Source organism: Acanthochromis polyacanthus, chromosome 1 (assembly GCF_021347895.1).
Source record: "Acanthochromis polyacanthus isolate Apoly-LR-REF ecotype Palm Island chromosome 1, KAUST_Apoly_ChrSc, whole genome shotgun sequence".
Classification (NCBI taxonomy): Eukaryota; Metazoa; Chordata; class Actinopteri; family Pomacentridae; genus Acanthochromis; species Acanthochromis polyacanthus.
The window spans coordinates 63,380,101-63,395,380 of record NC_067113.1 but is presented as its reverse complement, the minus strand read 5'-3'; the positions used below and the strand labels follow the sequence as shown (position 1 = coordinate 63,395,380).

General features: G+C 39.5%; 1 protein-coding gene across 2 annotated transcripts; it reads left to right on the top strand.

Moving 5' to 3' along the window:
* Nucleotides 1-1,137: 1,137 nt before the first annotated feature.
* LOC127535707 (uncharacterized) lies at nt 1,138-13,105 on the top strand. Of its 2 annotated transcripts, XM_051954264.1 has the most exons (8): nt 1,138-1,617; nt 1,774-1,934; nt 7,678-7,897; nt 8,062-8,123; nt 9,963-11,825; nt 11,956-12,024; nt 12,122-12,236; nt 12,365-13,105. In XM_051954264.1, the coding sequence occupies exons 2-5, from the start codon at nt 1,899-1,901 to the stop codon at nt 10,926-10,928; spliced, it is 1,284 nt and encodes a 427-aa protein (XP_051810224.1). In that variant the 5' UTR covers nt 1,138-1,617; nt 1,774-1,898; the 3' UTR covers nt 10,929-11,825; nt 11,956-12,024; nt 12,122-12,236; nt 12,365-13,105. The 2 variants fall into 2 exon arrangements, with proteins under 2 accessions (XP_051810224.1, XP_051810227.1); XM_051954267.1 differs by lacking the exons at nt 1,138-1,617; nt 1,774-1,934; nt 7,678-7,897; nt 8,062-8,123 and adding an exon at nt 9,422-9,567.
* Nucleotides 13,106-15,280: the final 2,175 nt, after the last annotated feature.

Below are 15,280 nucleotides of genomic sequence, written 5' to 3'. Positions count from 1 at the left end.
ATAAATCTCTTTACAAGACACAGCAATGACAAAAATTCCCTACAAATGGTCCCATCATTCTTTAACTCACAAATTAAGTGCGGGTGTTTTTTGGTTTTAGTTTTATTCCTATTTTCTGCAGAAATGCAGAGCAAAAACAAAGTGGATCAATATTTGTTGGACAACAACTTCTCTACAAAGCTAGATTCCTTTTCTGTCACAGCTCTGTTGTGTGTTGTCCAGTCCTTTTACATCTGCTGGGCAAACTGAGCAGTTCACATCAACTGAAACCCTGTAACCCTTCATGTGTCTACGTCTGGTCTAACTGCTCTGATTCACCATTCATGTCAGGGTGGTCAACGATCTTTTTCCAAAGACCCAGTCACTGTTCCGATCATTGGGCAGGGTTTTATATCAATACCGGTCTCCTCACAGAAGTTTTTACTTGTCTTTTCTGTTTTTGGGAGCGACAGCTTTAGAGGACCAAAAGCATTTCCATGTGTTTTTCCTTCATTGGAGATTCATCTACCTGAATATTTATTTTATTTGTGCACCTTTCAATCAATATGTAAAGATATAATAGTTTTATAGGTAAGTATATTGAAGAGGTACTGTGCAAGAAGGACATTTAACCTACCATCCTTCAAGTTTTTTTCTTCCTTCAAGCAAAGAAAAGGTAAGGTAATTTGCAGCACTTTAATTTAATATTCTAAAACCTCAATGTATAAATGCTAACAATTTAAAAATGACTTTTTTGTCCACTTACCATATAAACATGTGGCACTGCCATCGTACTACTTTAATATTTATGTCTAAATGTGTAGGTAGCATTAATATTCTGATAGAACTCACAACAAAAAAACTGAGAAGTTTACTATTATGAAAATGCAGATACTATAATTCTTCTGCCTCATAGTTAATGTTGCACCTTTTATCTAAATATTTACAGTGACAAGGTTTCAAAGTATTGTTGATAGTGTAACTACTGAGCTATTTTCTGTTGGACATGCCTGGTATGCAGCAACACATGAGCATTTCTGAAACTTATATCACACTATTAATGCATATTTATTTGTTTCCTGTTAATCAGGTTAGGGAGTTATTGCCACTAACAAAATTACAAAATTTGAAATGATGACCATGTCTAATAGGTTTTTTTCTGCATTTTCAAGGAATCCCGTCGGATGAGTTCATTCGAAAACCTTGCCTCTAACCCTGGCGTTACGGACGTTGGAGAACCTGTTTTTAACACCACAAAAAAGATTGCAAATGGATGCAATGCTGCTGAAATTTTCCCAGGATTCTTCCAGAGCAACAAAGTTGCAGTGAAAAGAGTTGCAAAGCATATTTCTCAAAATGAGATTAAAATGGCACATGTCCTATGTTCAGAAACATTCAAAGCAGAACATCTTTTACAACCAATTGCAGTGTTGGAAGATAATTACTTTGCTTATTTTGTCTCCCCTCTCTGCAAATACAGTCTGGCGGAGGTAATTGAAAACAAGAACTTTCCTGACAGAGAAAGTTTGACTGAGGCTCAAAGACTGGGGATCTGCCAGGAACTACTGCAAGGACTACAAGAACTCCATTCACGCGGGATTTTGCACAGAGACCTGAAGCCCGAAAACATTTTGTTTGGTAAAAAAAAGAATAAATCGTTTAGCCATAGCCATAAACTATCTGGTAGAATGTATTTATTATCCAATTTTTCATTATACATCATAGAAAAGACGTTATTTTGTGGATATTGTATTAAGAGGTACATGTCTAAGGATCATTTTCAATATTTTACAGATATCAGCAACAAATTGTTTATCGCAGATTTTGGAGCAAGCAGGAAACTGGATTTGGCACAATCAGCTTTGCAGTCTCAAATGGCTGGATCTTTGTCTTGGTCAAGTTATGAAGATGTTTGAGGCATGCAATACAAATACAAGAAAGAGTCAGATATCCAGGTAAGTTCAGGATGGAAATGTCGCTTCAATGGCCATGATGACTGCTATGAGTTTACATGTCTTTAAAATATGTGAAATGTGGAGCTGAAAATGAATAAACTAGTTCTGCTGTATGGTGAATTGTATCACATGTCAGTATTCAAATCAGTTTACATAAACTCAACTGTATATTATAAGTAATATTTTAATCATTGTAATGTTTATATATACATACTCAAAAAATATAAACGCAACACTTTTGTTTTTGCTCCCATTTTTTATGAGATGAACTCAAAGATCTAAAACTTTTTCCACAAACACAATATCATCATTTCTCTCAAATATTGTTCACAAATCTGTCTAAGTCTGTGATAGTTAGCACTTCTCCTTTGCTGAGATAATCCATCCCACCTCACAGGTGTGCCATATCAAGATGCTGATTAGACACCATGATTAGTGCACAGGTGTGCCTTAGACTGCCCACAATAAAAGGCCACTCTGAAAGGTGCAGTTTTATCACACAGCACAATGCCACAGATGTGGCAAGATTTGAGGGAGCGTGCAATTGGCATGCTGACAGCAGGAATGTCAACCAGAGCTGTTGCTCGTGTGTTGAATGTTCATTTCTCTACCATAATCTGTCTCCAAAGGCGTTTCAGAGAATTTGGCAGTACATCCAACTAGCCTCACAACCGCAGACCACGTGTAACCACACCAGCCCAGGACCTCCACATCCAGCATGTTCACTTCCAAGATGGTCTGAGACCAGTCACTCGGACAGCTGCTGAAACAATCGGTTTGCATAACCAAAGAATTTGTGCACAAACTGTCAGAAACCGTCTCAGGGAAGCTCATCTGCAAGCTTGTCATCCTCATCGGGGTCTCCACCTGACTCCAGTTCGTCGTCGTAACCGACTTGAGTGGGCAAATGCTCACATTCGATGGCGTCTGGCACGTTGGAGAGGTGTTCTCTTCATGGATGAATCCCGGTTTACACTGTTCAGGGCAGATGGCAGACAGCGTGTGTGGTGTCGTGTGGGTGAGCGGTTTTCTGATGTCAGTGTTGTGGATGGAGTGGCCCATGGTGGTGGTGGGGTTATGGTATGGGCAGGCATCTGATATGGACCAAGAACACAGGTGCATTTTATTGATGGCATTTTGAATGCACAGAGACACTGTGACGAGATCCTGAGGCCAATTTTTGTGGGGGAAACTGCGGAAAGTTGCAAAGTATGCAAATAGTTGTGAAATATGCAAAAAGATGCAAAATATAAGAACTGGGGAAAAAAAGGTGATGCTTCTCCTACATCCTGTTAATAGGCTACCACTAAGTTGTTGTTTGAGTCCTTTGTGTTCAGCAAACCTTTTGCTGTGCTTCGTCGTGGAGAAGTGCTGCAACATGGTTGATTTTCTTTGGTGCTCCAGAATGATGTTGCACGGGGTGCACAAAAGTTTCCCCCTACTTTCGTGCAGTAAATCTGGGTCCTGTTTTGCCCGGTCTTTGGCTGAAATATTCGTAGGTAAATGTGATCTTTGAGCATTTGCCATTCTTGTTTTTCGTCTCTGAGCGCCGCGCTCCGCATCAGCTCGTGCTTCTAGTGTGTGTGTCAGTGTTGCCAACTCCTCAGTACGAAAAGTAGGTGTTGGCTGTCCTAAAAGTTGCTAGAAGTCTCTAAATAATGCCATCGCCTAATTTGCATATTTCCCAGTTTGCATGTAATTGTAATCAGTGTTGTAGGAGAGAGGAATAACGTTGTGGAAGAGACCAAAAAGTGAGTATAAAACACCCAAAATATGTTTTTGTACTAGAGGCTAAATGCTGTGGTTTATTTTAGTATGGCAGTGAAGAAACATTTTCATTTATATCTCGCTCCGTAAGTCTGGATGGGATCTGTAGTGACTTTGTGCATGCGCAATTCACCTGCCGTCTGGCCACGGAGTTACTGGACTGACAGCCTGTGCTTTCGGAGGGGAAGAAGCTCTCACAGCAGCACCTGCTGCTCGTTAACAACAGTAACTGCAAAATTATCCGAGTTTTCCTGTCAGGTCTCCAAAACAGCAGAAAAAAAATCGCTAGATTTGACGCTCGTCGCTTTTGACAAAAAAAAGTCACTAGGACACTTTGGAAAGTCACTAGATTTGGCGAGAAAGTCACTAAGTTGGCAACACTGGTGTGTGTGAATGCGCGAATTGATGACGTCAGGCCGGGCGTCACATTAAAACTCACTCACAACTCCATTTATATTGGTTATACTTTTCTCATTTTATGCGGAAATTGTGAAATCAAGCGGGGCCCGCATATTTCTCTTTATTTCGTGGAAATGTGAGATTCTTGTGGGAATTATGCGCTGTTTTGCAGGGATTATACGGCCTTTTGGGAAATAATTGACCCCCGCATCATATACAGTGCCTTGTGAAAGTATTCGGCCCCCTTGAACTTTTCAACCTTTCGCCACATTTCAGGCTTCAAACATAAAGATATAAAATTTTAATTTTTTGCCAAGAATCAACAACAATTGGGACACAATCGTGAAGTGGAATGAAATTTATTGGATATTTTATACTTTTTTTTAACAAATAAAAAACTGAAAAGTGGGGTGTGCAATATTATTCGGCCCCTTTACTTTCAGTGCAGCAAACTCACTCCAGAAGTTCCGTGAGGATCTCTGAATGATCCAGTGTTGTCCTAAATGACTGGTGATGATAAATAGAATCCACCTGTGTGTAATCAAGTCTCTGTATACACACGTGGACAAAATTGTTGGTACCCCTCAGTTAAAGAAGGAAAAACCCACAATTCTCACTGAAATCACTTGAAACTCACAAAAGTAACAATAAATAAAAATTTATTGAAAATTAAATAATCAAAATCAGCCATCACTTTTGAATTGTTGATTAACATAATTATTTAAAAAAACAAACTAATGAAATAGGGCTGGACAAAAATGATGGTACCCATAACTTAATATTTTGTTGCACAACCTTTTGAGGCAATCACTGCCATTAAACGATTTCTGTATTTGTCAATGAGCGTTCTGCAGCTGTCAACAGGTATTTTGGCCCACTCCTCATGAGCAAACAGCTCCAGTTGTCTCAGGTTTGATGGGTGTCTTCTCCAAATGGCATGTTTCAGCTCCTTCCACATATGTTCAATGGGATTCAGATCTGGGCTCATAGAAGGCCACTTTAGAATAGTCCAACGCTTTTCTCTCAGCCATTCTTGGGTGTTTTTGGCTGTGTGTTTTGGATGGTTGTCCTGTTGGAAGACCCATGACCTGCGACTGAGACCAAGCTTTCTGACACTAGGCAGCACATTTCTCTCCAGAATGCCTTGATAGTCTTCAGATTTCATCGTACCTTGCACACTTTCAAGACACCCTGTGCCAGATGCAGCAAAGCAGCCCCAAAACATTACTGAGCCTCCTCCATGTTTCACCGTAGGGACAGTGTTCTTTTCGTCGTATGCTTGGTTTTTGAGTCTATGAACATAGAGTTGATGTGCCTTACCAAAAAGCTCCAGTTTGGTCTCATCTGTCCAAAGGACATTCTCCCAGAAGCTTTGTGGCTTGTCAACATGCATTTTTGCAAATTCCAGTCTGGCTTTTTTATGAGTTTTTTTCAGCAGTGGTGTCCTCCTTGGTCGTCTCCCATGAAGTCCACTTTGGCTCAAACAACGACGAATGGTGCGATCTGACACTGATGTACCTTGGCCTTGGAGTTCACCTTTAATTTCTTTGGAGGTTGCTCTGGGCTCTTTGGATACAGTTCGAACGATCCGTCTCTTCAATTTGTCATCAATTTTCCTCTTGCGGCCACGTCCAGGGAGGTTGGCTACTGTCCCGTGGGTCTTGAACTTCTGAATAATATGAGCCACTGTTGTCACAGGAACTTCAAGCTGTTTAGAGATGGTCTTATAGCCTTTACCTTTAAGATGTTTGTCTATAATTTTTTTTCGGATGTCCTGGGACAATTCTCTCCTTCGCTTTCTGTTGTCCATGTTCAGTGTGGTACACACCTTTTCACCAAACAGCAGGGTGACTACTTGTCTCCCTTTAAATAGGCAGACTGACTGATTATGAGTTTGGAAACACCTGTGATGTCAATTAAATGACACACCTGAGTTAATCATGTCACTCTGGTCAAATAGTTTTCAATCTTTTATAGAGGTACCATCATTTTTGTCCAGGCCTGTTTCATTAGTTTGTTTTTTTAAATAATTATGTTAATCAACAATTCAAAAGTAATGGCTGTTTTTGATTATTTAATTTTCAAGAAATTTTTATTTATTGTTACTTTTGTGAGTTTCAAGTGATTTCAGTGAGAATTGTGGGTTTTTCCTTCTTTAACTGAGGGGTACCAACAATTTTGTCCACGTGTGTAAATGCACCTGCTCTGTGATAGTCTCAGGGTTCTGTTTAAAGTGCAGAGAGCATCATGAAGACCAAGGAACACACCAGGCAGGTCCGAGATACTGTTGTGGAGAAGTTTAAAGCCGGATTTTGATACAAAAAGATTTCCCAAGCTTTAAACATCTCAAGGAGCACTGTGCAAGCAATCATATTGAAATGGAAGGAGTATCAGACCACTGCAAATCTACCAAGACCCGGCCGTCCCTCTAAACTTTCACCTGGAACAAGGAGAAGACTGATCAGAGATGCAGCCAAGAGGCCCATGATCACTCTGGATGAACTGCAGAGATCTACAGCTGAGGTGGGAGAGTCTGTCCATAGGACAACAATCAGTCGTACACTGCACAAATCTGGCCTTTATGGAAGAGTGGCAAGAAGAAAGTCATTTCTCAAAGATATCCATAAACAGTCTCGTTTGAAGTTTGCCACAAGCCACCTGGGAGACACACCAAACATGTGGAAGAAGGTGCTCTGGTCAGATGAAACCAAAATGGAACTTTTTGGCCACAATGCAAAACGATATGTTTGGCGTAAAAGCAACACAGCTCATCACCCTGAACACACCATCCCCACTGTCAAACATGGTGGTGGCAGCCTCATGGTTTGGGCCTGCTTTTCTTCAGCAGGGACAGGGAAGATGGTTAAAACTGATGGGAAGATGAATGGAGCCAAATGCAGGACCATTCTGGAAGAAAACCTGTTGGAGTCTGCAAAAGACCTGAGACTGGGACGGAGATTTATCTTCCAACAGGACAATGATCCAAAACATAAAGCCAAATCTACAATGGAATGGCTCACAAATAAACGTATCCAGGTGTTAGAATGGCCAAGTCAAAGTCCAGACCTGAATCCAATGGAGAATCTGTGGGCAGAGCTGAAGACTGCTGTTCACAAACGCTCTCCAGCCAACCTCACTGAGCTCGAGCTGTTTTGCAAGGAAGAATGGGCAAGAATTTCAGTCTCTCGATGTGCAAAACTGATAGAGACATACCCCAAGCGACTTGCAGCTGTAATTGCAGCAAAAGGTGGCGCTACAAAGTATTAATGCAAGGGGGCCGAATAATATTGCACGCCCCACTTTTCAGGTTTTTATTCGTTAAAAAAGTTTAAAATATCCAATAAATTTCGTTCCACTTCACGATTGTGTCCCACTTGTTGTTGATTCTTGACAAAAAATTAAAATTTTATATCTTTATGTTTGAAGCCTGAAATGTGGCGAAAGGTTGAAAAGTTCAAGGGGGCCGAATACTTTCACAAGGCACTGTATATATATATATATATATAATTGCAATCTGTGCAATATGGAAGGGTGATTATGACTGGACATTGATTCAAATGAATCTCCTGTATTGCAGACAACAGGGTGCCTGGTGCATTACATACTGACAGATGGAGAGCACCCCTATCAAGCAACTACACCCTACTCCAACGATCCACTGGCGTTATTTCAAAATCTCAGAGCGGGCACCTTTACTCTTAAGTGCGAGGAAAGGCAGCAAGGTATCATTGGCAGAATGCTGTGTAAATCGACAGAAGCATGCCCTACCATTGAAGAATGCCTTCAAGCCATCACAAGTATGTGCCCAGACAGACAGTTCTGACTTTGTCACCTCACCAATTAAACATATCATTAAAACAATATATGCATACACTATAGCTAATATTGCAAGATTGTATGCATAGGGCAAATGTAATCCTTAATTGATTGAATATGGTAAATGTCTGTTATGTGTTCACAGGTTTCACACACCAAGCTGATCACAATGGAGTCACAAACAACAGTAATAACAATGGAAATAAAGTAAGCATTTAATTATCTATTTCAACATTTTGTAAGAAGTTATAAACATTATCATAAAATTTATAACATAATTTAATATGTTGATTTTGCATTGTTATTTTTACAGGACCAAACCCACATAGCCAATTGCTCTCCTCAAGCATCAAATGAGATTGACACTCAACACAGTGCCAACAGTGATCAGCCAGAAGTTTAGAAATTTTTGCAAATTTATTAAAAAAGAAAAAGTGAAATATCACATGGTCATAAGTATTCAGACCCTGTGCTCAGTATTGAGTAGAAGCACCCTTTTCAGCTAGTACAGCCATGAGTCTTCTTGGGAATGAAGCAACAAGTTTTTCACACCTGGATTTGGGGATCCTCTGCCATTCTTCCTTGCAGATCCTCTCCACTTCTGTCAGGTTGGATGGTGAACATTGGTGGACAGCCATTTTGAGGTCTCTCCAGAGATGCTCAATTGTGTTTAGGTCAGGGCTCTGGCTGGGCCAGTCAAGAACGGTCACAGAGTTGTTCTGAAGCCACTCCTTTGTCATTGTAGCTGTGTGCTTCGGGTCATTGTCCTGTTGAAAGGTGACCCTTTGGCCCAGTCTGAGGTCCTGAGCACTCTGGAAGAGGTTTTCCTCCAGGATATCTCTGTACTTGGCCGCATTCATCCTTCCTTCAATTGCAACCAGTCGTCCTGTCCCTGCAGCTGAAAAACACCCCCACAACATGATGCTCCCACCACCACGTTTCACTGTAGGGATTGTATTGGGCAGGTGATGAGCAGTGCCTGGTTTTCTCCACACATACTGCTTAGAATTAACACCAAAAAGTTCAATCTTGGTCTCATCAGACCAGAGAATCTTATTTCTCATAGTCTGGGAGTCCTTCATGTGTTTTTTGGCAAACTCTATGCGGGCTTTCATGTGTCTTGCACTGAGGAGAGGCTTCCGTCGGGCCACTCTGCCATAAAGCCCCGACTGGTGGAGGGCTGCAGTGATAGTTGACTTTGTGGAACTTTCTCCTATCTCCCGACTGCATCTCTGGAGCTCAGCCACAGTGATCTTTGGGTTCTTCTTTATCTCTCTCACCAAGGCTCTTCTCCTACAATTGCTCAGTTTGGCTGGATGGCCAGGTCTAGGAAGAGTTGTGGTCGTCCCAAAGTTCTTCCATTTGAGGATTATGGAGGCCACTGTGCTCTTAGGAACCTTGAGTGCTGCAGAAATTCTTTTGTAACCTTGGCCAGATCTGTGCCTTGCCACAATTCTGTCTGTGAGCTCCTTGGGCAGTTCCTTTGACCTCGTGATTCTCATTTGCTCTGACATGCATTGTGAGGTGTAAGGTCTTATATAGACAGCTGTGTGCCTTTCCTAATCAAGCCCAATCAGTTTAATTAAACACAGCTGGACTCCAATAAAGAAGCAGAACCATCTCGAGGAGGATCAGAAGAAATGGACAGCATGTGAGTTAAATATGAATGTCGCTGCAAAGGGTCTGAATACTTCTGACCATGTCATATTTCAGTTTTTCTTTTTTAATAAATTTGCAAAAATTTCTACATTTCTAATTTTTTTTTCTGTCAAGATGGCATGCTGAGTGTACATTAATGAGAAATAAAATGAGCTTTTTTGATTTTGGCAAATGGCTGCAATGACAGAGAGTGAAAAATTTCAAGGGGTCTGAATACTTTCCGTACCAACTGTATATCTGTCATTGAAATGATAATTGTGGATTAATTTCTTTTTGGCCAGGGCTGACAAATATTGATTCTAACTGTGCTAAAACTGTAACAAAAATGTTGTGAGAGAATTTATAGCATTCATTTCATTTTCTTATTCTTTTTTTTCTGTATTTCAGGAAATAGAACCACAGATCTCCCTTTCCCTTGATATGTCAGAAGAAGAAGAGGATATTGATGATGAACCGACAGAAGTAGATGATGAAGTAGCCAAGAAAGTCATCACAAAAAAAGTAGTTAAGACTGGGATGAAAACGGATGAAAATGTCCTTGAATGCAGTTTGAAGGGTGTCAAAGTGAAAATGTCCTCAAACACCCCACACAAACGTGTCTATTACAAGAAAAATTATTGCCTCTATTGTGAGAAGCCTTTCGGAAAAGTTACAAGACACCTGATGCGAAAACATCAAGATGAAGTTGACATTGCAAAGGCCCTTGCACACAAGCAAGGATCCACGATGTGCAGTTTTCTTCTGAGCAAAATAAGGAACAAGGGAAAGTACATACATAACTGTTCAGTCAAATCCGCACGTCAAGGACAAATGGTACCAAAAAGACAAACAACCTACTTGTTGTCAGCAACAGACTTTCTGCCATGCTATTTTTGTTTGGCTATGTACATCAGAACAGATCTCTGGAGGCATCAAAGGCGTTGCAAATTGAGACCAGACGGGCCAGTGAAACGAAAAGTTCAGACATATTGCTCCTTCCTCTTGCCAATGGACCATCCCGTTTCCGATGGACTTAAAAAAATTCTGGAGGACATGACATATGATGCTGTTACACGACGGGTGAAATCCAACCAACTGATTCTGTCATTGGGTGAGAGGATGTTCCTGAAAAATGGAGAAGTTGGATGCCATCGAGCAGATATGAGAAATAAAATGCGAGAACTTACCAGACTTGTTCTGGTGGCAAGAGATCTTGACAAAGACACTGTTTTCCTGAAGGACTTGATTACCCCGGCTAAATTTAACACTGTGCTTGCGGCAGTGAAAAAGATGACAGGATTTGACCACCTAACAAACAGATTTGCAGTTCCCTCAACTGCACTAAAACTACGCCATTCCCCGATGAAGGTCTGACATATTTTGTAGGGAGAGGCTCTGCGACTAGAGGATGACATCTTAAAGGCACAAGCAGAACATTTCAGCAAATTAATTCAACTGGAATGGACAACCCACGTGCCATCAAATGCATTAAAAACGTTGTACCAGAGGAAATGGAACAAGCCACAAGTACTGCCTCTTGCCAAGGACATAAAGAAGCTCCAGGACCACTTGAAAACTGCTGTGGAGGTCAGCAGAAAGTCCCTCCTGGAATGTCCATCATCAAACGCATGGAATAATCTTTCTCAAGCAACTTTGACACAGCTGACCCTCTTCAACTGGCATCGTGAAGGAGAGGTTTCCAGGATGGAGGTCGAAACATACCGACACAGAAACAAACACATTATGCAAGATGAAATTCTGCAGAGCCTCACAGCCTTTGAAAAAAAATTGCGTGAAAACCTCACCAGGATAGAAGTGCGTGGGAAAAGAGGACGCAAAGTACCAATACTCCTTTCAACAGATGCAAAAGAATCCATAGATCTTCTGATCAACACTAGAGACAATGTTGGGGTTTCTCCAAGCAACCTCTACATTTTTGCTTGTCCTGTCAAAGAGTCTGTGGAGCCTATTCGTGGATGTGACACTTTAAGGCGATATGCACAAAGCTGTGGGGCTAAGCATCCAGAAAACATCCCCTCCACTACACTAAGAAAGCATGTGGCTACAGTTTCACAGCTTTTAAACTTAGAAGATAATGAACTGGACCAGCTGGCAACATTCAAGGGACACAATATTAATGTGCATAGGAAGTTTTACAAAATGCCTGAAGCAACTCTGCAAGTGACAAAAGCAGAATTCTGTTTGCCATCCAAAATGGAATGGGCAAATTCAAAGGATAATCCCTGGAGGACATTATCCCAAACATTGACTGTAAGTAAAATATTCTTTCATACAAGTTTTCGAACTTAGTTTTCATGTTTTGTAAAGCACAAAACAATGCAAATAGATTAATTTTAAAAATTAAGAATGTGTTTTTTCTTTGATTTTGTTGCCGTTGAAGATGGCTCCAGTGACTCAGAAACAGAAAATTTTCACTCTAAAGACCAGTCTGCCCCTACAGATGAGGATGGTAAGTTTTTGCATGGGATGCAGTATTTTAGTATAGTATTTAGCTTTCATTCATTCAATTTATTTAAATAATTGCATTTTATTTGTTTCTACCCAAGTGGTTTCAGGAAACTTGGATGCGGAGGATTCAGAAGAAAGGGCTACTCTTTCAAGAAGGACTGACCTCTCGGAAAAGCCTGTTGAAGACAGAGAAATTGCCATACGATCCAAAAAGTATGTTTACAGTACAAGAATATTACTTATTAATATCATGACATTTATTTTTTAAGAACTGATTGTGGTCTCACAACTAAAATGTGTTTTCAGTTGTGTAAAATTTAATATCCACTTACTTTCTTAAGTTATTTAGAGGGAAACCCTAAAGGCCCTGGTCCCAAAGAGAGAGGGATATCATTGAACAGCATTTTAAGAGATTCCTGAAGGAAATGAAGATCCCTAGCAAACTAGACTGTGAGAAATGCTTACATGAAAACAATATTCTAAAGGATAATGACAGAGACTGGAAAGCTGTGAAATATTTTGTTCACAACTGAATCACTTCTATGAAAAAAAAACATTTGAGTCAGGGGTATTGAGACAATAAATACTGAGAGCTCGCATTGTGGATGATCAATGTTCAATGTCATTCTGGGAGCTCGCATATGGAGTATCAATGTAGAGTGTTAATACTGAGAGTCCAGTAAAATGGAGCTTTCAGTGTTAGACTCATAACATTGGTAGTCCATGTAAATGGAGCATCAGTGTCATTGTTTTAATTACCGCTAACTCTTCATTGTTTGTATTGTGCCTTGCTCGTCATTGTATTATGTCTTGCTTTTCATTGTTTTATTGCCTGTTGCAATTTTTTATTATGCTCTTCTTGATTATTATTTAATTTTTATTGTTAATAACGACCTCTTGCTTTATAAAAAATATTTTCATTGTCTGTAGCTCTTTTCATGGTTTTTAAATGTGTCTCCCTATTTATCTATCTATCACTTTTAATATTTCTATAATTTGTGTGTTATCGTTGTGGTCACTCATCACTGAGGGTGGAAAGTCTGCACTACCGCGGGGGCGGGGGGGGGGGCTCTTTTAATGAGCTTATGAGTTTTTTTATGTCATAAACTGTCTGAACAGTTTATTATGTAAAAAACCATTACCGTCGTTAGGAGTCCAGCAAAAGCAAGTGATAAACCCTCAGTTTAGGAGTGTGTGTGTGGACTCAACATCACTTTAAATAAACATTGACTTGATTTCACGGAACATCCTGTATTGTGCTTTTTACTGTTTTACATTCGTGATTGTAGGCAGGTGTTATGTGATAGCTATTGCTATTACAAGCAAAGTTGGGTAGAATACAAAACATTAGCAAAATGTAATGCTTTTCTTTTTCCTTAAAACATGCTTGTTCCATCTGCTTCTAAATAGCATTTAATTAGATAAAGTTTGAAAATGGTTGAAATATACTCTGAAGTTGAACCTTAGTATATTATGACAAAAATATTAAATCCAGTTATGCTTGAAGATACTGATTCTGTAAGTAACCCATCAAATATACCATCTCATCTCAAACTATATTGAAATTTACATTTTTGATTTCCCTCAAAGAACACTTCAGACTTATGCCAATCAGTCATGTTGTATTTACAACTGAATTTTTTAAAAAACTAATGGAAAGGTTATAAAAACACCATCTTAGGACTTTGTAATATCCAGGATTATTGAACTGAATGTGACTCATCTCTGAGTTGAATCGGTGATCAGGCATATATCCTCTTCTTACACACACATGCAGGAGTGTGAACATCGCTCCATGCTAACTAAGAGGGAGCCCATGTCGTTCTGTGCCATCAAAGAGGGGACTCTTATCATTCTGTACCATCCAACAGTGGACCTTCTTTTCCTTCTTCATTTAATTATTACAGAAATTTTCAAAAGGTTTTTATGCATTATTTATTTTTTTAATACTTATTGTGTATTGTAAAAAAATAATTAATTTGCTGTCAGTATCCCCATTTGATTATTTCCATCTATACTTAGCTGTGGCGAGTGCCACATACTAAGATGAAAACACCGCAGCAGTTTCTACCAATGATGCGATGCTACATGTAAGCTCTGTACCTTTACAACACTCAAGGTTGCACATTAGCAGAAGGTTAGGTTCAAGCTTTCTGTTCAGTCATGTTAAATTTTGTGTTTGTTAGTTATTATAATCTATTAAATGTAAAGCAGAAAAGTAATGACAGTAATGATATAACATTCATTTGTGATACCCTTAGGTTACTATTTTTACATTTCAAAAACTCATTTCATACTCATCCATTCTGGAGTGTGCATGCCATGACATGCCATGCCATGCCATGAAATGCCATGCTGTCCAAGTTGGGCATCTGTGGTTAACTTTTTCTTCCACCATGCATCAACACACATTCTTCTATTTACAGACAGAGGACAGAAGTACATTGTAAAAATTTGTTAAAACCAGCAGTGAGTGATGCTATATTCAAGCTTTGCACATTCATGGCACACATTTGCGTTTGTCTTCTTAGAAGAATTTTTATCACACCAGTCGAATGATAGCAGTTAAGTCTTACATTCTTTAAAGCTTTGATTTTTTAAATTAAAATTTCCATTCTTTTTTTTTTAATCGGTGTCCATTGCAGAGTGTGAACATCGCTCCATGCTATCTAAGTGGGACCCATGTCATTCTGTGCCATCAAACAGGGGACTTTTATCATTTTAAAAAGTAGTAGTTTCCATCAAAAACATCAACACACATTCTCAAATGTACTGATTGAGGAAACAAGCATATGGTCAAATGAAGTTAAATTTTCTTCTTGTGAAAAATTATCCGGGTGTTTTAGGACTGAAAAAATTTAGATGTTTTATAAAAGTCTAACATCTGTATTTTAGTGGTTAATTTAAAATCTAAAGAAATTATCACCAGCCTGGCAATTTTATGGTCAATATTGTTCTGGTTTTCTTTTACTACTTTTTTCTTAAATTGTCTTTTTTTGTTGTGATAGTCCTTTATTTTAGTATAAGTTAAAGTTTAAAGCTAGTTAAGACTTCTATAAAATTTTAAATTTCCTTACAAAACAGAATCAAATCATGTCTAATGAGCCTGGTTCCTTCAGTAAGTAGTGTCTCCTCTTAATCCCTCAGAGCCTCCCTGCAGCAGCAAGCCATTCATACAGCAGACGAGTGTGTGAACGACGTGTGTGAATGGGTCGTTGACATACCTGTTCCTGTCTACAGGGGTGCTGCCGAGTGCG

Bases quoted from the DNA above. Each gene is read 5' to 3' on its own strand.
- LOC127535707 (XM_051954264.1), top strand. From the start codon at position 1,899: ATGCAATACAAATACAAGAAAGAGTCAGATATCCAG. The intron at 1,935-7,677 runs GTAAGTTCAGGA...CCTGTATTGCAG, and splicing joins AGAAAGAGTCAGATATCCAG to ACAACAGGGTGCCTGGTGCA. The intron at 7,898-8,061 runs GTATGTGCCCAG...ATGTGTTCACAG, and splicing joins ATGCCTTCAAGCCATCACAA to GTTTCACACACCAAGCTGAT.